The following is a 21,964-nucleotide window of genomic DNA, read 5'->3' as shown; positions in this document are numbered from 1 at the left end:
ATTTATCATCCTCTGCTAATGGAAACTTCAGTCACCCTAGCCCAGGGGCGCAAATTCAGCAGGTTCTGGAGAACAGGTAGAGGAAAATTTGAGTAGTTCAGAGAAGTTCAGAGAAGCCACTCCGAGTCTCCGGAGTGGGGCGGCATATAAATCTAATAAATAATAATAATAATAATAATAATAACAACAACAACAACAACAACAACAACAACAACAACTGGCAATACGACCTCTGGCTGGCCCCACAGTGGAGGTGGAGATGGAGATTTTGGAGGAGAGATGGAGGTTTTGCAATATCCTTCCCCCAGGAGTGAGGAGGCAATGGGGATTCTGCAGTATCCTTCTCTTGCCATGCCTAGCAAGCCACACCCACAGAACCGGTAGTAAAAACAATGGATCTAACCACTGCCCTAACCTCAATGTGCAAGGAAAAAACCAGTTACCTACATTGCACGTGACAACTGTCAAACTACAGAAACCCCACAAGCAGGCTTTTATTTTAATCTAGATCAGTGGTTTTCAACCTGGGAATCAGGACCCCTTTGGAGGTCGAATGACCATTTCACAGGGGTCACCTAAGACCGTGGGAAAAGACAAATTTCCCATGGTGTTAGGAACTAAAGCTTCTATTCTGGCACCTTGGAACATATTTTTACAATGCGACCAATCAGGTGTTTTCAGTGTGGGGGTGTCCTTCTGACCTGCCTGCCAATCAGCTTAAAGCTCTGTTGGGAGAATTGGCGCTAGATCTATGGTTGGGGGTCACCACAACATGAGGAACTGTATTAAGGGGTCGCGGCACTAGGAAGGTTTATAACCACTGAGATTATGTGGTAGCAGAAGAGGCATGAGATTCTGGTAATTGTTTAATAATAAGGGCATTAAGAGCAACATATACACAATAGTTTTAATAATTTCAGTGCAGGAGAAAACAAAAAAGGTTGACACATGGGGATTTTAGCAAATCTTCCCTTTAGCACAGAAGATGGCCAATGTAAAATTCACAACCTTTGCCGCATTCTGGCCCAAACAGGTTCAGGAGACGGGGGGGGGGGGGGGAGGAAGCAAAACTAAAATGAACTGCTTGCAACCCACCTATTGTAAATGTATGTATGTATGTATGTATGTATGTATGTATGTATGTATGTATGTATGTATTTATTTTGTCCTACAAATATAGTATTGTAGTATGTTTAACATAATATAAGTATAAAGATAGAAAAGATAGATAGAAAAGATAAAAAGACATTAGGACAGGAACGGTAGGCACAAAGGTGCACTTATGCATGCCCTTTACAGACCTCTTAGAAAAGGGGAAAGGTCTATTGTAGATAATGTAAGGTTGAAGGTCTTGGGATTGGGGGGGAAACAACAAAGTCCGGTAGTGAATGCCAGGCGTTGACCATTCTATTGCTGAAATCGTATTTTCTGCCAGTCTAGTTTGAAGCGATTTACATTTAGTTTGTATCTATTGCATGCTCTTGTGTTGTTGTTGTTAAAGGTGAAGTAGTCGCTAACAGGGAGTACATTGTGATGTATGATTTTATGGTTAAATCAGTTCAGAGGTGGCATAGCTGTAAAATTTCTAAACATAGTAATTGAAGTCTGGAGGAGTAAGATAATTTGTTCCATGAGTAGGAGTAGAGGACTCTTCTTGTGAAGTATTTCTCAACTCCTTCAATTGTATTAATGTCCGTTATCCAGTGTGGATTTCATACAGGTGAACTGTATTCAAGAATTGGTCTGACAAATGTTTTGTATGCTCTGGTTAGTAGATCGGTGTTTCTAGAGAAAAAGCTGCGTAGAATTAAGTTAGTGACTCCTAAGTGCTTTTTTGGCAATGCTGTTGCAGTGGGCTCTGGCACTTAGGTAATTGGAAATGAATACTCCAAGGTGTTTGACTGAGTGAGGGTCCTCTGCGAGTTCAGTTTGTCCAAGTGTGTATTTAGTATTCAGATTCTTTTTACCAATGTATAGGACAGAGCATTTGTTGGATGAGATTTGGAGTTGCCAGTTATAGCCCATTCAGCTACATGGTTAAAGGTCCTTTTGAAGGGTAGAAGTGTTATCGGAGGTATTAAATAGTTTAACATCATCAGCACTGTAATATTGTCATAGAGATCGTTTATGTAGAGTATAAAGAGAGTGGGTCCTAGGACACTGCCTTGGGAAACGCCACTGTTAACTGGAGCAGGATTAGATATGGCATTACCTATTTTGGCCACCTGTTGTCTGTTTGACAAGAATGCTGATATCCAATCGTACAGTGGTCCTGAGATGCCATAAGATTTTAGTTTCATAAGAAGTTTGTCATGAACTACTGAATCAAAGGCTTTGCAAAAATCCATGTAGATTGCATCGATTGATTTATCCTGGTCAATTTGGGTAGTCCATATGTTTTTGCAGTGTAAGAATTGCAGGTTGCAGGATAATTTTTTCCTGAAACTGAATTGTTTGTTGGAAAGTAGATTATTTGTTTCAAGGTGGAGTGTAATGGATTGGTTAATGATAGATTCTATGACTTTGCAAGTGGTGCAGGTCAAGGAGATTAGTCTATAATTTTCAACATTGTTAGGGTCACCTTTTTTGAAGATTGGGATGACTGGCTAGTGATCAGAGTTTAGGTAGGGAGCTAGTTGTAGAAGATATTTTGAAAATTATGCTTAGGGGTTCAGCCAGAGTTGAGGAGAGTTTTTTAAAGAAGTATGCACATAGTCCGTCAGGTCCGATAGATAGAGATGGTTTTAGGCTGTACAGTATAGTGATTTTTTAACGTTTTCTTCAGTAAAGTTGATTTGTGTTAGATCATTGAGGTTTGTTGGGGTGCAACTAGGAGTCTTCGGAGAGGGGCGGCATACAAATCTAATAAACAAACAAACAAACAAATAAATAATATAAAAATAAAAATAAAATAAAATAAAATAAAATAAATGCTGAGCATGAGCCATTACTGTTCACAAAGACAGAGCTGAAGAAGTTGTTAAAGAGGTTGGCTTTAATTGTTTCATCGATATACTCTCTGTCATTTGGTATCATAAGTGGTGGGATGGATCTAAGTCTTTAAGTTTATTGTTTATAAAGTTATAGAAGGCACGAGTTTTATATGATAGTTGGTACATTCAGTCTTTATTTGATGACATAAATTTATATAGCGTTTTTAAAAGTTTGCAACATAGCCTGTTTTGTTTTTACGCCAAAGAACCTTTTTTTGGATTGTAGCTTTCTTATTTTTATGGGTAATTTATTTCTCTTGGTTTTGGTGAATATTGGAAGTACATGTAATTTTATGACTCTTTGGATTTCAAGCAGAAATATATTGTAATAGTCATCTACAGTGATACAGCCGTAGAATATTGTGTTCCAATCAAGAGAGGTCAGATTCTATGTCATAGACGGCCTTTTTAAAGATTGGTTGTCCTGCCTTTGGGGTTGTTTATGAGAGGATGTACTATACATTAAGGTAAAAATTGATTGTGCTGTGGTTAGAAAAGGGTTCTTCCTTAGAGTCCATAAATTGAGTGTAAACTGTTGCAGAAGATAGGTCTAGGCAGTTGTTGAGTATGGTGTTGTCAGTAACTAGTTGCACTAATGCTAGGCTAGTGATAGCATTGTAAAGGGTTGAATGAATGGTTTCAGTTGTGCATTCATTTAGAGACCAGTTAATAAGTGGTAGGTTTAAATCACCAAGAAATATGAGGGGATGTTGGTAGGAGGTTGCCCATGTTAGTAGTGAGGTTAACTTCTTCACATGTGAGATGTCGTAGTCAGGGGCTCTATAGCATAGGAGGAAGTGGAGTGTGGTGTCTAAGGTTAGTTCACAAATAATAGCTTCTGGGAGGTAAAGTTCTTGTTTAACTTGGATTTGCTTTAGGTCGAGTGATTTCTTGTAGAAGATTGCAACTCCACCTCCTCTAAGGGTTTCGCGATCAGATCGAAAAACGTAGTAGTCATTTGTAGTGTTAATGGAGACAGGGAGGGATGCATTTAACCATGTTTTGCATATAAATATGATGTCAAATTTGGCAGTTTTTAGTAAGAGAAGGAGTTCGGGTATCTTGTTAGCAAGGCTTCTTGAGTTTATATTTAATGTTGGAAGTGGTTGATGATGAGGATAGCTTTAAACAAATAAATAGCTTTACACAGCCTGTTATGGTCTGAAGTTTGGATGACATATGGCATATGTTCAAAAAATGCAATTTATTTTGTTTTATATAACCTCTGACCAACCCACCATCACCGCACTTTTCCCTCTCATAATGACCCAAATAAATGTAGCATACAAAAATATGAACTTAGCCCGTGGCAGACTGTACCAACCCTAAGGGGCAAAAGCGTTATCGAAATGAATTTTAATTTAAAAAAAGAAAAAAAAGAAACCCCAAGCACCTATTAACGGACATTCCCCTCAAAATGCGCCTAATCACTCCCCCCCCCTACGAGCAACCCAAACACAGCAAACCGTCCCTCAGCTTCCCCTTCTCTCCCCCCACCTCCACCCCCCGCCAGCAAAATCCGCGCATGCCCTCGCAGGACCTCGCGCCAAAGCCACGCCTCTTACCTGCGTCAAAAGATTTTTGGGGAAGATCCTCGGCGTCCGACGTCGTCCTGGCAACAGCCGCGTCACCCGATTCCGGGCTTTGCCATTGGCCCGGGAGAATTCGCGAATCCCCGAGAAGGCGGAAGCGGAAGCCGCACGTGGAGCCGGCGAGTAAGAAGCCGCCGCCGCCGATTCTGGAAACTTCTGCCTATTGTCATCGGGAAGTCTTTTTTTTTTTTTTAATATCCCTTTCGCTGGAGGTGGCGAGTTTCGCGCGCGGGTGGAGCGCGCGAGCGTGGCACGTCTTCCCGCAGCGGATGCGAGAGGCTCACACCCCCCACCACACACTCTCCATCCCGCATCTCGGACTGACTTGGGAATTTAAAGGAGGCAAGCGAGCCGGGTGCAAATCCTTCCCGGGAGCGGCCGGTAGAGCTGCCCAGTCATGGCTGTGGTGGGCTTCGATCTTGGCTCGCAGAGCTGCTACATCGCGGTGGCCAGAGCGGGCGGGATAGAGACCGTGGCTAACGAGTTCAGCGACCGGTGCACTCCGTACGTAAATCCGGGGCGGCTGAGAGATGGACGGTGTGGGTGTGTGTGTGGGGGTAGCGGGCTGCCAGGCGGTGGGTGAGTGGGTGGGTAGGGGGAGGCAGTCCGTCCGCAAATAACGGCACTCGTCAACTCGGAAACGTGGAAACGAACGTGAGGTGTATTTATGGGGGATGCTGCAGATTTCATCCCACCCAGGTACTGCGGCTGACATTCCAGGTTGACGTGGAGCTTCATTTCGCCAAGAATTGGACCCGGCTAAGACTAGTAACACTCCCTTTTTAAAAAAATAAAATAAATATTATTATTATTATTATTATTTCAGTACAACACAGCAAATGAGATCACTATGCTGAATTTCATATTTCATCACCAGTCGGGCGCTTCCCAAGCACCTAGGACTGCGTGATGTAGCGGTGAATTATGTTTGCCGATCCCAGTAAAGCGGCCTTTTGCAATTGACAGATGGAGATTTTGTCAATTCCGATGGTTTTCAAATGTCCACTGAGATCCTTTGGTACTGCGCCCAGCGTGCCAAGTACCACTGGGACCACTTTCACTGGCTTATGCCAGAGTCATTGCAGCTCGATTTTTAGATCTTCATATTTCACTAATTTCTCTAGCTGCTTCTCCTCAATTCTGCTATCTCCTGCGATTGATTATTATTATTATTATTATTATTATTATTATTATTATTATTAATTAAATTTGTATGCCGCCCCTCTTGGTAGACTTGGGGTGGCTCACAGCAGTAATAGAAAAACAATATACAATACAAATCTAATAATTAAAACTAAAAACCCATAATTTAAAATACATGCACACAACATGCCATACATAAACAATATAGGCCTGGGGAAGCTATCTCAGTTCCCCCATGCCTGAGGGCAGAGGTGGGTTTTAAGAAGTTTGCGAAAGGCAAGGAGGTTGGGGGCAATCCTAATCTCCGGGGAGGAGCTGGTTCCAGAGGGTCGGGGCCACTACAGAGAAGGCTCTTCCCCTGGGTCCCACCAGACAATATTGTTTAGTGGACGGGACCCGGAGAAGGCCGACTCTGTGGGACCTAACTGGTCGCTGGGATTCGTGTGGCAGAAGGCGGTCCGGGAGATATTCTGGTCTGATATTCTGCTCCGATATATATAAAACTAGTAATGCTCCCTTTTATATATATATTGCTGTGAGCCACCCCGTGTCTACGGAGAGGAGCGGCATACAAATCTAATAAATAATATAATTGTAATTATATTTATATATATATATATATATCGGGGGTGAGGGTTATTTTGGTCTTCTTGGGGCAGTTGATCGAATGGGTCACTATCTAGATCCGACCATGAGTGATTGAGAGAGATGGATGATTTCATTAAGGGCTATTAATGTATTCTTAAATTGTCTTTTAATTGTTGTTTTTTATTGTAAGCTGCCCAGAGTCCTTGTGGAGTTGAGCGGCATTTTATATATAGATATAGATTATGTGTATGTATGTATATATGTATGTATGTATGTATGTATGTATGTATGTATGTATGTATATGTATATATGTAACATATTTTTGCTGATAATGAAAAGGAAGGGAGATTACTATAGATCTATTTCGCACTTATTTGCCTTCATCAGGTAGCCACACCCTTACTGGGATTTGAACCTGTGGCTCTGTCTTGTAAGGCAGTGGCCTTAGCCTCTAGGCTACAGGCTCATCTCCTGTATCAGCTTCCACAAAAACACATACACACACAAAAAACCCCACATATACATACATATATACATACACATATATACATACATAAATACATATATATACACACAAAATCCACATATACATATATACATACATAAATACAGTGTGTGTGGGTGTATCTTAATCAAGCTGTCTCTTCCACTATCTCCCCCCTTTTAAGATGCCCTGTCACATATCTATCCCCTGTCACATATCTTTTCATTCAAAATTCTGTGTGTAAGGATGTTGTTGCAGGTTGGTATCCCTTTTTTTGTAAAGCCAGTAGTAAAGATTTCTCTGGAGTAGTCGTGCCTACGAGCATCCTCGCTCCTTGCCTTTCACCGTTAGGCAGAAGGCCATTTCCCCTCTTTAAAAAAAATGATCGGAGCACATGGCTGCACCTGTCTTTCAAGAAGATGGATTCACCCCCCTGCTGTTATTTTTTCACCTCATCGGTGTAGCTTTATTACACCCCTTCTGTATAGTTCGTGCAGGGAAAATGAAATGAACCAAACCCCCACCCACCCACCAAAACCCCATCCCGCCCTCCCAAATTAGCAACGAGCAGAGATGCTATATGACTGGCGGATCTGTAGGATGACATCGGCATTTTATTGTTGTCTTTTCTCTTTGGGTGTTAAGTTCACAGAAGTGGGATGCTGCTGCTGCTGCAGTATCTTTTCACAATTTGTTGCCTAGGCGTACATACTCCCTGGATAATGAGCTGCTTCTGTTTGTGAAGGAGGTGGGAGTGTGGAGGGTGATGAGGGAGGTGGAAGGAGGAGCCTGCTGGTTTCAGAGGAGGCATGATAAACCGGAGGATTAGGCCAACTTCAAGTAGAATCTGGAAGCTTCTGGAGTTTTCCATTACTAGATTAATATAGGAGGTAAAAGACGGGGAAACACTTCCTATCCCCCCCCCCCCCTACAAGGATTTTCCTTTGGCCAGGTAATAGAGGATCTTCTAGAAAAACAAAATCGGACTGACATGTTCATGTTATTGGGATGTCTACTTCTTTGCATATTCCAGAGATTATTGAGATGTATTCCTTGACACCAGCAGGGATTAAATTCAGATTAAATTCATGATCCTCTATTATTATTATTTATTATTTATTGGATTTGTATGCCGCCCCTCTCCGAAGACTCGGGGCGGCTCACAACAATAATAAACAACAGTGTAACATTAAAACAAATCTAATAATAAAAAGATATATAAAAACATAAAATATAAAAGCCTGGGGGAGATGTCTCAGCTCCCCCATGCCTGGCGATATAGGTGGTTCTTGAGTAATTTGCGAAAGACAAGGAGGGTGGGGGCCGTTCTAATCTCCGGGGGGAGTTGATTCCAGAGGGCCGGGGCCGCCACAGAGAAGGCTCTTCCCCTGGGGCCCGCCAAACAACATTGTTTGGTTGACGAGACCCGGAGAAGGCCAACTCTGTGGGATCTTATCGGTCGCTGGAATTCGTGCGGTAGAAGGCGGTTCCGGAGGTATTCTGGTCCAATGCCATGAAGGGCTTTAAAGGTCATTACCTACACTTTGAATTGTGACCAGAAACTGATCAGCAGCCAGTGCTGGCCACAGAGTGTTGTAGAAACGTGGCCGAATCTGGGAAGCCCCACGATAGCTCTCGCGGCCACATTCTGCACGATCTGGAGGTATTATTAGGTATTTAACACTTTAAACTCCAAAGTTGTGGATTTAATGGATTGTATTTTTGGAGTGGAATAGGTAATGTTTATAAACAAGATGAAAAGAGGTGGTCCTAGTTTGTAAAGGGAGTGATTGGATACAGTACTACTAATTCAAAGAAATAGGTAGACAGTGACATTTCTTAAAGGGTCTATGATATGCAAGTTGCTTCCCTTGCACGCAGAGTTTCAGTGTGTAATTAGCATGCTTTATAATTTTAATCTCGGTGATATGATTCCTCATTGTTAGTTTTTAACTTTAGGATGATTGTTCAGATGTTCTAATCTTAACCCTAACACTTAGCCCATTAAACCATAGTTTTAGTTTAACCCAATAAATCAGAGTTAGATATATCTTTATTCTTCTTGATACCAAGGTATAAATAGAGATGTATAATTTGTTCTAGGCTATAAAGGACCCACTTGGTTTTGGGATGCTTGTACAAGTCCTCAAAATTTATGATGGGGCCTGGAGAAGATCTCTTAATTTTGTTTACTTAATAAATGAAATTAATATGACATTCATATCTTTTAATATTCTTATTTGGCAGTAATATATTTAACAATTTTCCATTTATGTCATGTTAAAAATAAGGCTTTGAAACTTGTAGAGGTTAATGGAGTTATATTTCAAGAGCCACATGTGGCCTTTGGGAACTCTTAAGCTAACTGTTTAGGAAGTCATTGGAAACTGTAATTTAAAAAATAAGAAAGTGATGAACCCTTCACTGAATTTAGAATAAATATTAAGAGACTGAACAGTTTTCATTTCTTAATTTTAACAAAGCTATTTTGAAAACGGTATTACAACATTCATTTATTCTTTATGACGTTGTCTAGTTTGTTTCCGAAAACTATTTCATATGATCCATTAAATGAAGATTGCACAGCATAATTTTATCACTGCTGTACAAAAATAAGCACTGTATATTATGAAGGACACAAACTCAACCCAACTTTCATTCCCAGATTGTGCCTTCTATAATTTAGTGGACTGTTTGCATACATAAAACACAGCTGTCTTTTGATTTAAGCTGGTTTTTTAAAAAATCAATTAGTTGAGTGTTGCCCAAAATCCTTCCTTGTTTCTCTAAACCACAGATGGTCAAACTCACAGCATCACATTGCTGCCATGTGACATTTCACAATATTTTCCCTCTTCGCGGAGCTGGGGTAGTGTGGCCTGCTCATGATGCTTCAGGGCTGCAGGTCGCCAGTTTGACGTCCCTTCTCTAAGTCATGATCAAATATAGAGAATTAATAATAATAATTTATTGGATTTGTATGCCGCCCCTCTCCGTAGACTCGGGGCGGCTAACAACAATAATAAAAACAGCATGTAACAATCCAATAATAAAACAACTAAAAACCCTTATTATAAAAGCAAACATACACACAAACATACCATGCATAACTTGTAATGGCCTAGGGGGAAGGAATATCTCAACTCCCCCATGCCTGGCGGTATAAGTGAGTCTTGAGTAGTTTACGAAAGACAGGGAGGGTGGGGGCAGTTCTAATCTCCAGGGGGAGTTGGTTCCAGAGGGCCGGGGCCGCCACAGAGAAAGCTCTTCCCCTGGGGCCCGCCAAACGACATTGTTTAGTCGACGGGACCCGGAGAAGGCCAACTCTGTGGGACCTTATCAGTCGCTGGGATTCGTGCGGTAGCAGGCGGTTCCGGAGATAATCTGGTCCAATGCCATGTAAGGCTTTAAAGGTCATGTCCAACACTTTGAATTGTGACCGGAAACTGATCGGCAACCAATGCAAGCCACGGAGTGTTGAAGAAACGTGGGCAAATCTTGGAAGCCCCACGATGGCTCTCGCGGCTGCGTTCTGCATGATCTGAAGTTTCCGAACACTTTTCAAAGGTAGCCCCATGTAGCCCCAGTTTAAATAGTCAATGTTGTTAGATTGATATATGTTTCTAACTACATTATTGTTAAGATTCTTCAGTAATTTTAACACATCAAATATAAATCTTTGTATAAAATAACTATAATTTTAGAAATTGTTCTTGTTAAGGTATCTGCACTGTTGGCTTGTTTATAAATTCTTCAGAATTTTCAAGGAAATATTAAGTATAATGACTTAGTGTTTTTACACCTTTGTATATAACATGAATAAACTTTCCAATGATGTTGTTTTTTTTATATTTCAGTTCCGTAGTGTCATTTGGGTCCAAAAACAGGGCAATTGGACTGTCTGCTAAAAATCAGGTAAGTTGCATTCTAAAAACAACAATATAAATGTTATTTGTATCTTTGGCATACAAATTGGACAGTAGTGTAATTAATATACACAGTGGTATTTATGGAGAACTGTAAAGCACAAAGTAAATACATGGTTTTGCTGTACTGTCTATATCCAAGAACTAAATCAGAAATCCAAGATTTCATACCATAATAATAATGTTTCTTCCAAATATGTTGTATTTCCAGTATACTAGTTTCATCAGATCTACATCTACAACAGTTTCATGAGATTTGTAATAATAATAATTGGGGCAGGAAAATAGAAATATTTCTTCTCTCCTTTTGTCCATCAATTTACTATTTTTAATTAGCAATGGTAAATGAAGTGTGAAATTTTTTTAACCACTGATATTACTGTCTCCTTTTACAGCTAATTACACATGCTGACAACACAGTATATAATTTCAAACGGTTCCATGGTCGTGCATATAATGATCCTTTTATTCAGAAGGAAAAAGAGCATTTGAGCTACTATGTAGTTCCGATGAAAAATGGGAGTGTTGGAATAAAGGTGAATATGTCAGTATTATAGTTACAACTTCCTGAGCAAAAACCAGTTGTGAAAAGGTTATGGAGATGAAACAAAAGAAGCATTGACATGCTTTATATTTCAAAAGAAAGTTTGGGAGGGGTGTTGGAAATTCAGTGTCTAAAAAGAAACAGTAAAGTGTTTGAAGTGCTACATAACTTACTTCCCTTGAATTTCTGCAGGTAACATATATGGATGAAGAGCATTTGTTTAGTGTGGAGCAGATAACAGCTATGCTCCTGACTAAACTGAAGGAGACAGCTGAAAATAACCTTAAGAAACCTGTAACAGATTGTGTTATTTCAGTAAGTAAATTGACTAAATTTTAAGTTGAAGTGTTTTTATTTGTTTAATAGTTTCTCAAATAATGTAAGCAATTTTGAATATCACTTGAATGATCTGAAGGCAGGGTAGAACTGTATGGCAGGAATGCCTAACCCTCGGTCCTTGGCTCAATACTGGTCTGCAGCTTGTTGGGAATTGAGCCATGCAAGCGGTAGGTGAGCGCATGAAACTTTATTTTCATATGCACCAGGTTGTGAATGCAAAATCATCCCCTCCACCATAACCACCCTGCATCGCTTCTGGGAAGAGCTGGAAAGGTTAGGGACTGCTGCTATGTGGAATGCTTGCAGTTGTGCTCTTGATGAAAGAAAGTTGATATTGACATTAACATCTAAATGAAACATTAAAATCTGAATGAATCCCATGATAGTATAGGATTTGCATTGGAATCTTTCATTCTCGAAAGACCAGGGTATCATGCTCTTTGTATAATATAGGATGCACTTGGGGAAAAGGAATCCTCAATCTGAGTATTGCATTGGCAGTTCTGTGTTAGCAAAAACTTCAGAAGAGAAGGATTTAGGGGTAGTGATTTCTGACAGTCTCAAAAGGGGTGAGCAGTGTGGTCGGACGGTAGGAAAAGCAAGTAGGATGCTTGGCTGCATAGCTAGAGGTATAACAAGCAGGAAGAGGGAGATTATGATCCCCTTATATAGAGCGCTGGTGAGACCACATTTGGAATACTGTGTTCAGTTCTGGAGACCTCACCTACACAAAGATATTGACAAAATTGAACGGGTCCAAAGACGGGCTACAAGAATGGTGGAAGGTCTTAAGCATAAAACGTATCAGGAAAGACTTAATGAACTCAATCTGTATAGTCTGGAGGACAGAAGGAAAAGGGGGGACATGATCGAAACATTTAAATATGTTGAAGGGTTAAATAAGGTTCAGGAGGGAAGTGTTTTTAATAGGAAAGTGAACACAAGAACAAGGGGACACAATCTGAAGTTAGTTGGGGGAAAGATCAAAAGCAACATGAGAAAATATTATTTTACTGAAAGAGTAGTAGATCCTTGGAACAAACTTCCAGCAGACGTGGTTGGTAAATCCACAGTAACTGAATTTAAACATGCCTGGGATAAACATATATCCATTGTAAGATAAAATACAGGAAATAGTATAAGGGCAGACTAGATGGACCATGAGGTCTTTTTCTGCCGTCAGTCTTCTATGTTTCTATGATACTAATCCTTTAAAATGAAAAATAACACAAAGTGCTACTTTAGTATACAAAACAGGTGAAAAGTAATATCTAATGATTTCCATTTATTCATTTATTATTTTACCTTTATAACTTTACAAATAATTCAAGGCAGCAAACATTCCTAAAACTCCTTCCTCCCTATTTTCCACACAACCATCACCTTATGGGGTGAGTTGAGCTGAAAACAATGACTGGCCCAGCAGGTTTTCGTAATATCAAAAATTGCATGTTGAGTAGTTGTGCAAGTTACAAAGACTTAAATTCTATATAATAATTTTGCTATAAGTGAACCAGGTTGGTGCAGTGATTAATGCATTAGGCTAGAAACTAGGATTTCTAGCCCTGCCCAGGACATGAAACCAGTTGGGTGACCTTGGACCAGACTTAAGAATGAGGCAATGACAAATTCTGAAAAATCTTACCAGGAAATCTTCAGGGACTTATCCTGGCAGTCTCTGAAAATTGGACACAATTAAAGTGGGGGAGCATTATATATAACAAATGATGTTTTGCCTGTAATCAGTTTTAAAAAGTTTTTTCAGTTAGAATTCTATTAATGTTGTTTTTCTTTAATGTAAATGTTTCTTTAATGTAATGTTTTTTTTATAACATTTAATGTAAATGTAATAAACTAAAAACAGTGCATTATAAGGGAATTTTGAGGTTTTTGGAAGGTATACTATAAACTCTTAGAGCTTATTTTTTCATAGTCCTATCAGGAAGAGAAAGCATTCTTACTAAACAAAAACGTTAATGATACCTCCAAAATTATTCTCCTTTTCATTGACTAAAAAATAAAAAACAAGTCGCTGAGTCCACCTTTTCTTCCTTAAGTTAGTTTGCCTTACTGAAATAGGTTAGCTTTTTTTCCAACAATTGCTTATATCAAACAAATATCATTTGTTTTAATTTCTAATTTAAGCACTGATTAGTACGTTTCTAAAGAGAAATGATTTCACTCATGAAAAGTGAATGTACTTGTGGATGACTTTATGGCTAGTTAAAATCATGTGACTTTTATTTCAGAGAAATTGAGTTTTAAAACAAAATATTTCCCCTCATGGATATCTGGTTTACATGGGCATAATTGCTTTCTTCAGGTGCCATCATTTTTTACTGATGCTGAAAGAAGATCACTGCTTGATGCAGCTCAGGTTGTTGGGCTAAATTGTCTCAGACTAATGAATGATATGACAGCCGGTGAGTAATTTAAGTTCATTTCACATTTATTTCTAGCATAATCTACACATGTGCACTTAACTGGTAATAATTTTAAATAATAAAACAATATTGAAACCTGTTCTGCTTTGGGCCTAACAGATTGGAACAAAGAAGCCCCCATGAGCAAAGGATTCAATTCAAACACTTTTATATGGTTAAAGATGCTTTGTACAGATAGGTTCATCCTCTTCAGAATCTGTCACTAGCTGACCTGGTCACGGACCACTCACAACACAACCAAGATAACAATGGAATAATAATCCCTTGCAATAATACAAATGCTGCACCGCTCGTCAAGATTGTTAGTTTTCTGAAAGGCCTTTAGGATGGGCATTGATCTGATTTTAGTGGTATGAAGCCACAAGAAAAAGACACTCTGCTGTGCCAGCCCCCTTAATCTCTTGTTAATATGCAACTATTTACAAATTTTGTCTGGGAACATGTGCTGGATGAGTTGTTCCCACATGATGGTGGTCCAGAAATTAGCTAGGAACCAAACTAAACAGGCTTTTATAAATTAAAAACCAACAAGTTGAATTCCACATTTAGTTGTTGGTTTTTATCTATCCACCCACATTTAGTGGCTGGAAATACAGCTAGTCCTTGACTTATGACCACAATTGAGTCCAACATTTCTGTTATTAATATATTTTGAGCTTTGACCCCTCTTATGACCTTTCTTATCATAGTTGTTGAGCAAATCACTGCAATTGATAAGTTAGCAACCTGGTTATTATGTAAATCTAGCTTCCCCATTGACTTTGCTTGTGACAAGGCTGCGTAAAGTGATGACATGATCTTGGGACAGCAATGGCCATAATCATGAAGCAGTTGCCAAGCTGCTGAATCCTGATCACATGGTCGTGGTCACGGGGATGCTACAAAGGTGGCAACTATGGAAAATGATAAGTCACTTTTTTCAGTGCTGTTGTAACTTTGAACAGTCACTAAATGAGCTGTTGTAAGTTGAGGACTCTCTGTAAAGCATCTCAATATTTGAAGCCCTCAACTGGTTCAGTTTAGCTTCCATTGGTATGCCAAATTAACATACTCACTGCACTTTATTGGAACTCGCCTTGAAGACCATCTGGAGCTGGTACAAAATGTATCTGTCTGCCGACTAGCAAAGGTGAGTTGATACAGCTTGCACTGCAGGATCTGGACTGGTTGTGTACATTTCCAAGTCAAGACATTCAAATTCTCTCCCGTGTTAATATAATTGATATTCTAGTTCTGCCCTGTAAAGAACACAGACTTTCTCAGCCTAATGTTTTTCATATATGTTAGATTACAGCTGCATCATCCCTCACTTGCGTTTTACTGGGCACAAGCAAGTTAACAATTATTTCTATTTCATTTTGTTTTACAGTGGCCCTGAACTATGGGATTTATAAGCAAGACCTTCCAGTTGCAGAAGAGAAGCCACGAACAGTGGTGTTCATTGATATGGGTTATTCAGCATTTCAAGTATCGGCCTGTGCTTTTAACAAGGGAAAACTCAAGGTAAACAGAGATTAGAAAACAGAGCAAAGTTGACTTTATATGAAGTCCAGTTTTATGGATGGTCCAAAGAAGGGCCATTAGTGAATGTGTTGGATTAGATCTGTAGAAATGTAGGTTGACATTTATCATTCAACCACAGGGATCATTGGGTGACTTTTGACCAGTTATTCCTTCTCAGCCTCTTCTTCCTCGCATTTTTTTAAAAAAAATTAGGGTATAATGAGAGTATATTCCAATACATCCCTGCCTTCAGCTTGTCTAGGCATTCTAGAGTAAGAAAATGGAAGTGGGGAAAATGGGGGGTATCTATGCATGCTTGCAAAATGTTGCATTGGAATTAATATAATTAATAGTCTCTGTTGTAGAAATCCATAACTTGATTGGATAAATGGAAACTTTTGATCCCTGGCAGTACTGTTTGTCATGCCTTGAAAACACTAATAAATCCATTCTTAAGCATTGACTTTATTCTTAAAAGAATGTTAGGTCATAGGATCATCTCTTTGGCTTAATATCTGTATTGAAAATGTTTCATACATGGATAATAACAGTATGGATGATAACAGTAATTCACATTCCATTTTGTTTTCCAAATTAGGTTCTTGGCACAGCTTTTGATCCCTTTTTGGGAGGAAAAAACTTTGATGAAATACTAGTGGGTTACTTCTGTGCAGAAATAAAATCCAAATACAAACTAGACCCCAAATCAAAAATACGAGCCCTCCTTCGTTTATATCAAGAATGTGAGAAGCTGAAAAAGTTAATGAGCTCTAACAGCACAGATATTCCACTTAACATTGAATGTTTTATGAATGATACGGATATCTCTTCAAAGATGAATAGGTAAGAGATGAATGTGGCTAGAGTTATTTAAAAAAAATCATTTTGCTGGTTCAGGCTGCGATCTAGCTGTTCTGTCTTTTCCCCCACAGTGGCCAACCAGAACACTGAATTCAGTAGAATTTTCTTTCTCTTGCTCATATATTTCTGTTCAGTTCATAAATATGGAAGCTGCCTCATACATAAATTACAGTTGGGAAGATGTTGCTGTCATGCTGAATCCATAGAGACCCTGTTACTTATGATTTCCCTTTGTACTCTAGGAGCTCATCAAATTTATAAAAAACTAATGTTGATGTAGATAAACTTTGTTTTGAGAACACTGTCTTGGTTATGGGCATCTTATTTTTTGTCATTGCTGCAAAGAATTATTCTCCACTACTTTTGGGGTTTTGCTTTGATCCAGCTGTTCAGAAACTTACTACTCATTCCTTTGTTTGCATGTGTTGTTGTCTATAGCGTACATAAACATGCTAGGTAATCTACATTCAGAACACAAATGACAACGTTAGCAATTTCCTTAGTCTTCCCAACAGGCATTTCAGAATACAGTGGTACCTCTACTTAAGAACGCCTCTACTTAAGAACTTTTCTAGATAAGAACCAGGTGTTCAAGATTTTTTTGCCTTTTTTCAAGAACCATTTTCTACTTAAGAACCCGAGCCCGGAAAAATTTCCCAGGAAATTTGAGAGCGGCACGAAGGCCCGGCCAGTTTCCTGCCATTCCCCCTTTAATCCCGGCCATCTCGGGCTTTTCTGGTCTGCCAGAGGAGCCTTTCGGTGGTCTTAAGGAGGCTTTGGCAGTCCAGAGCGAACAAAGCATTTTCCTTTCTCTGGGCGCTTGGAGAGGGAATAAACCTCTGCCACCGCCCAGAGAAAAGAAACGCTCCCTTTGCCCTGGGCAGTGAGCGAGAGGAGAGGAGAGCCCTTCAGCATGGGAAGGAAGAGGAAGCAGGTAGTAGCAGGCGCCTTTCAGTCGAAGAAGTGGGAGGCTTCCCCCTCTCGCCTGCCTGAGTTTCTCTGGCGCAGTGTATGGGAGGCAGCCTCGTGCCGGGTGTATGGGAGGCGCATGCTCCTCACCGCCTCAGAGTCCCTCTTTTTATTTTTTTTAAACATTTTTAGATTCCCCTCACCTAACCTTCTTCCTTCAGCAGCGACTCTCCTCCTCCTCCTCTTCTTCCTCCTCCTACCACCCAAATTCCGAGCTTTTATTTCTTTCCTAATGGGTTTGCACACATTATTTACTTTTACATTGATTCTTATGGGAAAAAATGCTTCTACTTACAAACTTTTCTACTTAAGAACCTGGTCACGGAACGAATTAAGTTCTTAAGTAAGAGGTACCACTGTATATTATTCTTAGTACCTTCTTACTATTTTAATAAAGCTGTAGGTTCAAGTAAACAACCTTTCAAAGCTAACTGAGGTATTTGGAACGTTGAGCATTTGTTGTGACATTTTATCACATGGGCATTGTTACGTAGTTGTCAGGAATGGTTTAGTCTCATTTTAGAACAGGTTAAGGTTGGTCTGTTCTGTATTTAACTGGCTATTTTTGAAGTTAGAATGGCCCATTCTTGAACCAGCTGAAAATTTGGCACGTTTTTCATACTTATTTACATATTTTTATTTTAGGTCCCAATTTGAAGAATTATGTGATGATCTTCTGCAAAGAATAGACATTCCCCTTCGTTCCTTGATGGATCAAATCCAACTCAAAGTAGAAGATATAAATGCTGTTGAAATTGTGGGTGGAGCCACACGTATGCCAGCTGTTAAAGAGAAGATAGGGACGTTTTTTGGCAAAGATGTCAGTACAACCCTGAATGCCGATGAAGCTGTTGCAAGAGGCTGTGCTTTGCAGGTATTTTCAGGAAAGCAATTTTAAAATCAGAAGTAGGACTGGATGGAGAAATGTGTTTAATTTTGTTCCCAAACTCATCCAAATCTATTTATGGCCTTTTTTTTGCATGCAAATTAACAGAAAACAGAAGAGAACAAGGGTTAAGTTAACCTTATTATAATTGCTTATTTGAAGTGTGTACTTAACCAACTCTAGTATTTATGGACCTTGTTTGGATACTGAACAATTGCTTATTGTGGAAAAAGTCTCCATGGAAAAAGAGTTTGTTTAAAGTCAGGCTGAAGCAATAAGAAAGCTTTAATCAGTACTGATTTATTTTCATAAAGTGGATAGTTTCTAAGAGAAAAAAATTTGGAAGAAACTATTAGGCATGACTAATGCTTAAATAAATTCTGTAACCTTTTCTCTCAAGTTAAAAATAGGGACCTGATAAAGATATACCTGGAATCCAGTAGAAAAAAGTCCCCTTTCTATAGGGATTGTTCGTGTAAAAACATGTTCTCCTGAACCACTCCCGTGTTTGTCTTTTCTAAAATAGCTTTAATTTTTAAGCAGAAAAACAAACAAAAGCAAGAATCTTTTGACATGCCAAACCCTATTAAGGCTATTAGTATTAATTTAATTTAGTTTGTGGATTCATATCATCATACTCAATTTTAAACCATTCTTTTTTTAAGGTTATGCAAAAAAAACACCCCCTTTCATAATTGCAGTTTTAGACTAATGGGATTATCTGGAAATTTTTGCTCTGTGGATAATAGTAAGTTTAAATAAAAAATTAGTTAATAGTATTTATTGGAAAAATATTCCTTTGCTGAAACTGTGTTGAAATTAAAAATATGATATTTTACAAATCTCCTTTATGATATTAGGCTCATAGTTCCCTCTAAGCTGAGCAGGTGAGCAATCGCTCACTTAAAAATCATCATCAACTCAGAGTTTTCCAAACCTGCCCAGAAGCCGAGAGGGAAATTTTATTATTATTTCTGTGTCGCACAGTCCCAAAGGGACTGCCGCTCAGACACTATACTTTTCCGCCCACCCCCAAAAAAATTTAGAGAGAACACTGATTAGGCTGCATAATAGTTATCCAGAACACTGTTTTTTCAATCAATAAAATTATCAATTCTCACTTTCTTTTAATAAGCTATTTTAATCTGACTTCTTGGAAAGGAAATAACAAAACATCTTGTATTGCATTTTCATTTTCCAGTGTGCAATTCTGTCTCCAGCTTTTAAAGTTAGAGAAATCTCCATCACAGATGCAGTTACGTTTCCAATATCATTGTTGTGGAGTACAGAGACTGAAGATGGGGATGGGTGAGTGATAACATCAAATTTCATGTTTCTCTGCTATAGCCCTGTAATGTAAATACTGCCTCTTAAATTGAAGCGATCACATTTGACTGAATTCTTACAGAAGCATCAACCAAAAAATTAAGTTATAAATAACAGTATGTTATTGAGTAGTTAGTGATCCCAGTTCAGTGCTAAGCACATGAGGTGAAGACAAATTCAGAAATCTCTTGATCTCCTGTCATATTTTTTGTAATCATTCATTCATTCAATTTATACAGCCATCTATATCACCAAGACTTGTAATGCAATATGTAAACTGGAGCAGGTTTTCTTTCATTCTTGTTCAGATACTTTTCAAAATGTATTCAAATTCATTTGTCACAATCATCTGTGACATTAATAAAAAATTTCTATTAAAAAAAATCATCTGTGACATTGATTTTAATATTCAACCTTTTAGACAATATAAATTTGTCAGTTGTATGTTGCAATTATACTAAATCTTTCATATGACAATAACTTGGCAGGTATGAATACATTGCCAGGTTCAGATTTTAATTATCTTATTGCCTGAAGCTTCAGCTCATTTGCATTGGATTTTCTGGAATATATATTTACAAAAGGGATTTCTCATTAAAAGAACTCTTGAAATGAGTGGGAACTATGCAGGCATACTTTATTAGCTTTTTATTTGGTTCATGCTTGATAGTAGAACCTCATAATAACAAAATCCATTTATTCTCGGAATTATTAACAATTGGGGAAAGAGTATACACTGAAATATTGTACTTATGCACAAGAATTGAAATGTTAGATTATTCTCTAACTATATCCAATTAGTGTACAAGGGAGAGACTAAGATAGGCTGTTGGAAGGAGTAAAAACATGGCTGGCCAGGAAGGACATCTTTGTGACATCAAAGCTCCGCCCATGGAATTCCCTATTAGGATTCCCCACCTCCTTTCCTGCCTCCCGACCGGCCCGACAGCTCCGCAGCTCTTTTGAAAAGCTAACAGCCGGGCGGCGGGGCTTCTCAACGTCCTCCTGAACCCAAATGCCGACCCCGAACTTTTGCCGAACTTCCGGGTTCAGCGTTTGGGAGAACGCCGAGAAGCCCCCCGGCTGTTTCAAAAGGCGATAGCCGGGCGGCGGGGCTTCTCGGCGGCCTCCCGAACTCCGAACCCGGAAGTTCGGCAAAAGTTTGGGTTTGGCACGGCCACCTGAACCCGAACTTTTGCCGAACTTCCGGGTTTGGCGTTCGGGCGGCGGGTTCGTAAGACGGAAAAAGTTTGGAAGAAGAGGCAAAAAATTTCCGAACCCTGGGTTCGTATCTCAGATTGTTCGTATGGCGAGGGGTTCGTATCACAAGGTACCACTGTACCATCCCAAAGGCTAAAGTGAGTCTTGAAATTGAGGATCAAACACTATGTATTAGCTTCTGTATTTTTTATTTAATATGCATACTATTGGATTATAATGGGCAGTCATATAGGATTCAGGAATAAATAGATAATTAAGCAGTTAGGATCTGGCAGAGCAATAATAATTCAATAAAACTACTTTCACATAACTACCTCCAAATCCTTTCCCTCTTTAATCTAACTAGGATTCATGAAGTTTTCAGCAGGCATCATGCAGCTCCTTTTTCCAAAGTCTTGACATTTTACAGAAAAGGACCATTTGAACTCCAGGCATTTTATTCTGATCCCAGTAATGTCCCCTACCCTGAAAAAAAGATAGGTAAGTGGTTGTGTATGTAAGAATCTCTAAATGTTTTTAATATGATATCACCTACAAAAAGATATTGACAAAATTGAACGGGTCCAAAGACGGGCTACAAGAATGGTGGAAGGTCTGAAGTATAAAACGTATCAGGAAAGACTTAATGAACTCAATCTGTATAGTCTGGAAGACAGAAGGAAAAGGGGGGACATGATCGAAACATTTAAATATGTTAAAGGGTTAAATAGGGTTCAGGAGGGAAGTGTTTTTAACAGGAAAGTGAACACAAGAACAAGGGGACACAATCTGAAGTTAGTTGGGGGAAAGATCAAAGGCAACATGAGAAAGTATTATTTTACTGAAAGAGTAGTAGATCCTTGGAACAAACTTCCAGCAGACGTGGTTGGTAAATCCACAGTAACCGAATTTAAACATGACTGGGATAAACATATATCCATTGTAAGATAAAATACAGGAAATAGTAAAAGGGCAGACTAGATGGACCATGGGGTCTTTTTCTGCCGTCAGTCTTCTATGTTTCTATGTTTCTATGATTGGATATAGGAGGAATATTTGCAATATTTGGCAATTCTGACCCATGCCAGGCCAGGGGTGATTTGTCTGTGAGAGAACATACCCTGCTCTGAGTTTGATTTGCTTCCAGAATCTGTAAATCGTTTTA

General features: G+C 39.1%; 1 protein-coding gene across 1 annotated transcript in view; it reads left to right on the top strand.

The window, feature by feature from the left end:
- The first annotated feature begins 4,571 nt into the window (after window positions 1–4,571).
- The window catches only part of HSPH1 (heat shock protein family H (Hsp110) member 1), a 33,591-nt gene continuing 16,198 nt past the window's right edge, over window positions 4,572–21,964 (top strand). The window contains exons 1-10 of the mRNA XM_070749859.1: window positions 4,572–5,089; window positions 10,659–10,716; window positions 11,123–11,263; window positions 11,464–11,586; window positions 13,934–14,033; window positions 15,424–15,557; window positions 16,156–16,400; window positions 18,033–18,261; window positions 19,475–19,581; window positions 21,167–21,300. Of these exons, the coding sequence (XP_070605960.1) occupies window positions 4,983–5,089; window positions 10,659–10,716; window positions 11,123–11,263; window positions 11,464–11,586; window positions 13,934–14,033; window positions 15,424–15,557; window positions 16,156–16,400; window positions 18,033–18,261; window positions 19,475–19,581; window positions 21,167–21,300 (1,378 nt within the window). The 5' untranslated portion in view covers window positions 4,572–4,982. The remainder of the gene's footprint in view (window positions 5,090–10,658; window positions 10,717–11,122; window positions 11,264–11,463; window positions 11,587–13,933; window positions 14,034–15,423; window positions 15,558–16,155; window positions 16,401–18,032; window positions 18,262–19,474; window positions 19,582–21,166; window positions 21,301–21,964) is intronic.

Source organism: Erythrolamprus reginae, chromosome 4, assembly GCF_031021105.1.
Source record: "Erythrolamprus reginae isolate rEryReg1 chromosome 4, rEryReg1.hap1, whole genome shotgun sequence".
Taxonomy (NCBI): domain Eukaryota; kingdom Metazoa; phylum Chordata; class Lepidosauria; order Squamata; family Dipsadidae; genus Erythrolamprus; species Erythrolamprus reginae.
This window is presented reverse-complemented; position numbering and strand designations above follow the sequence as displayed.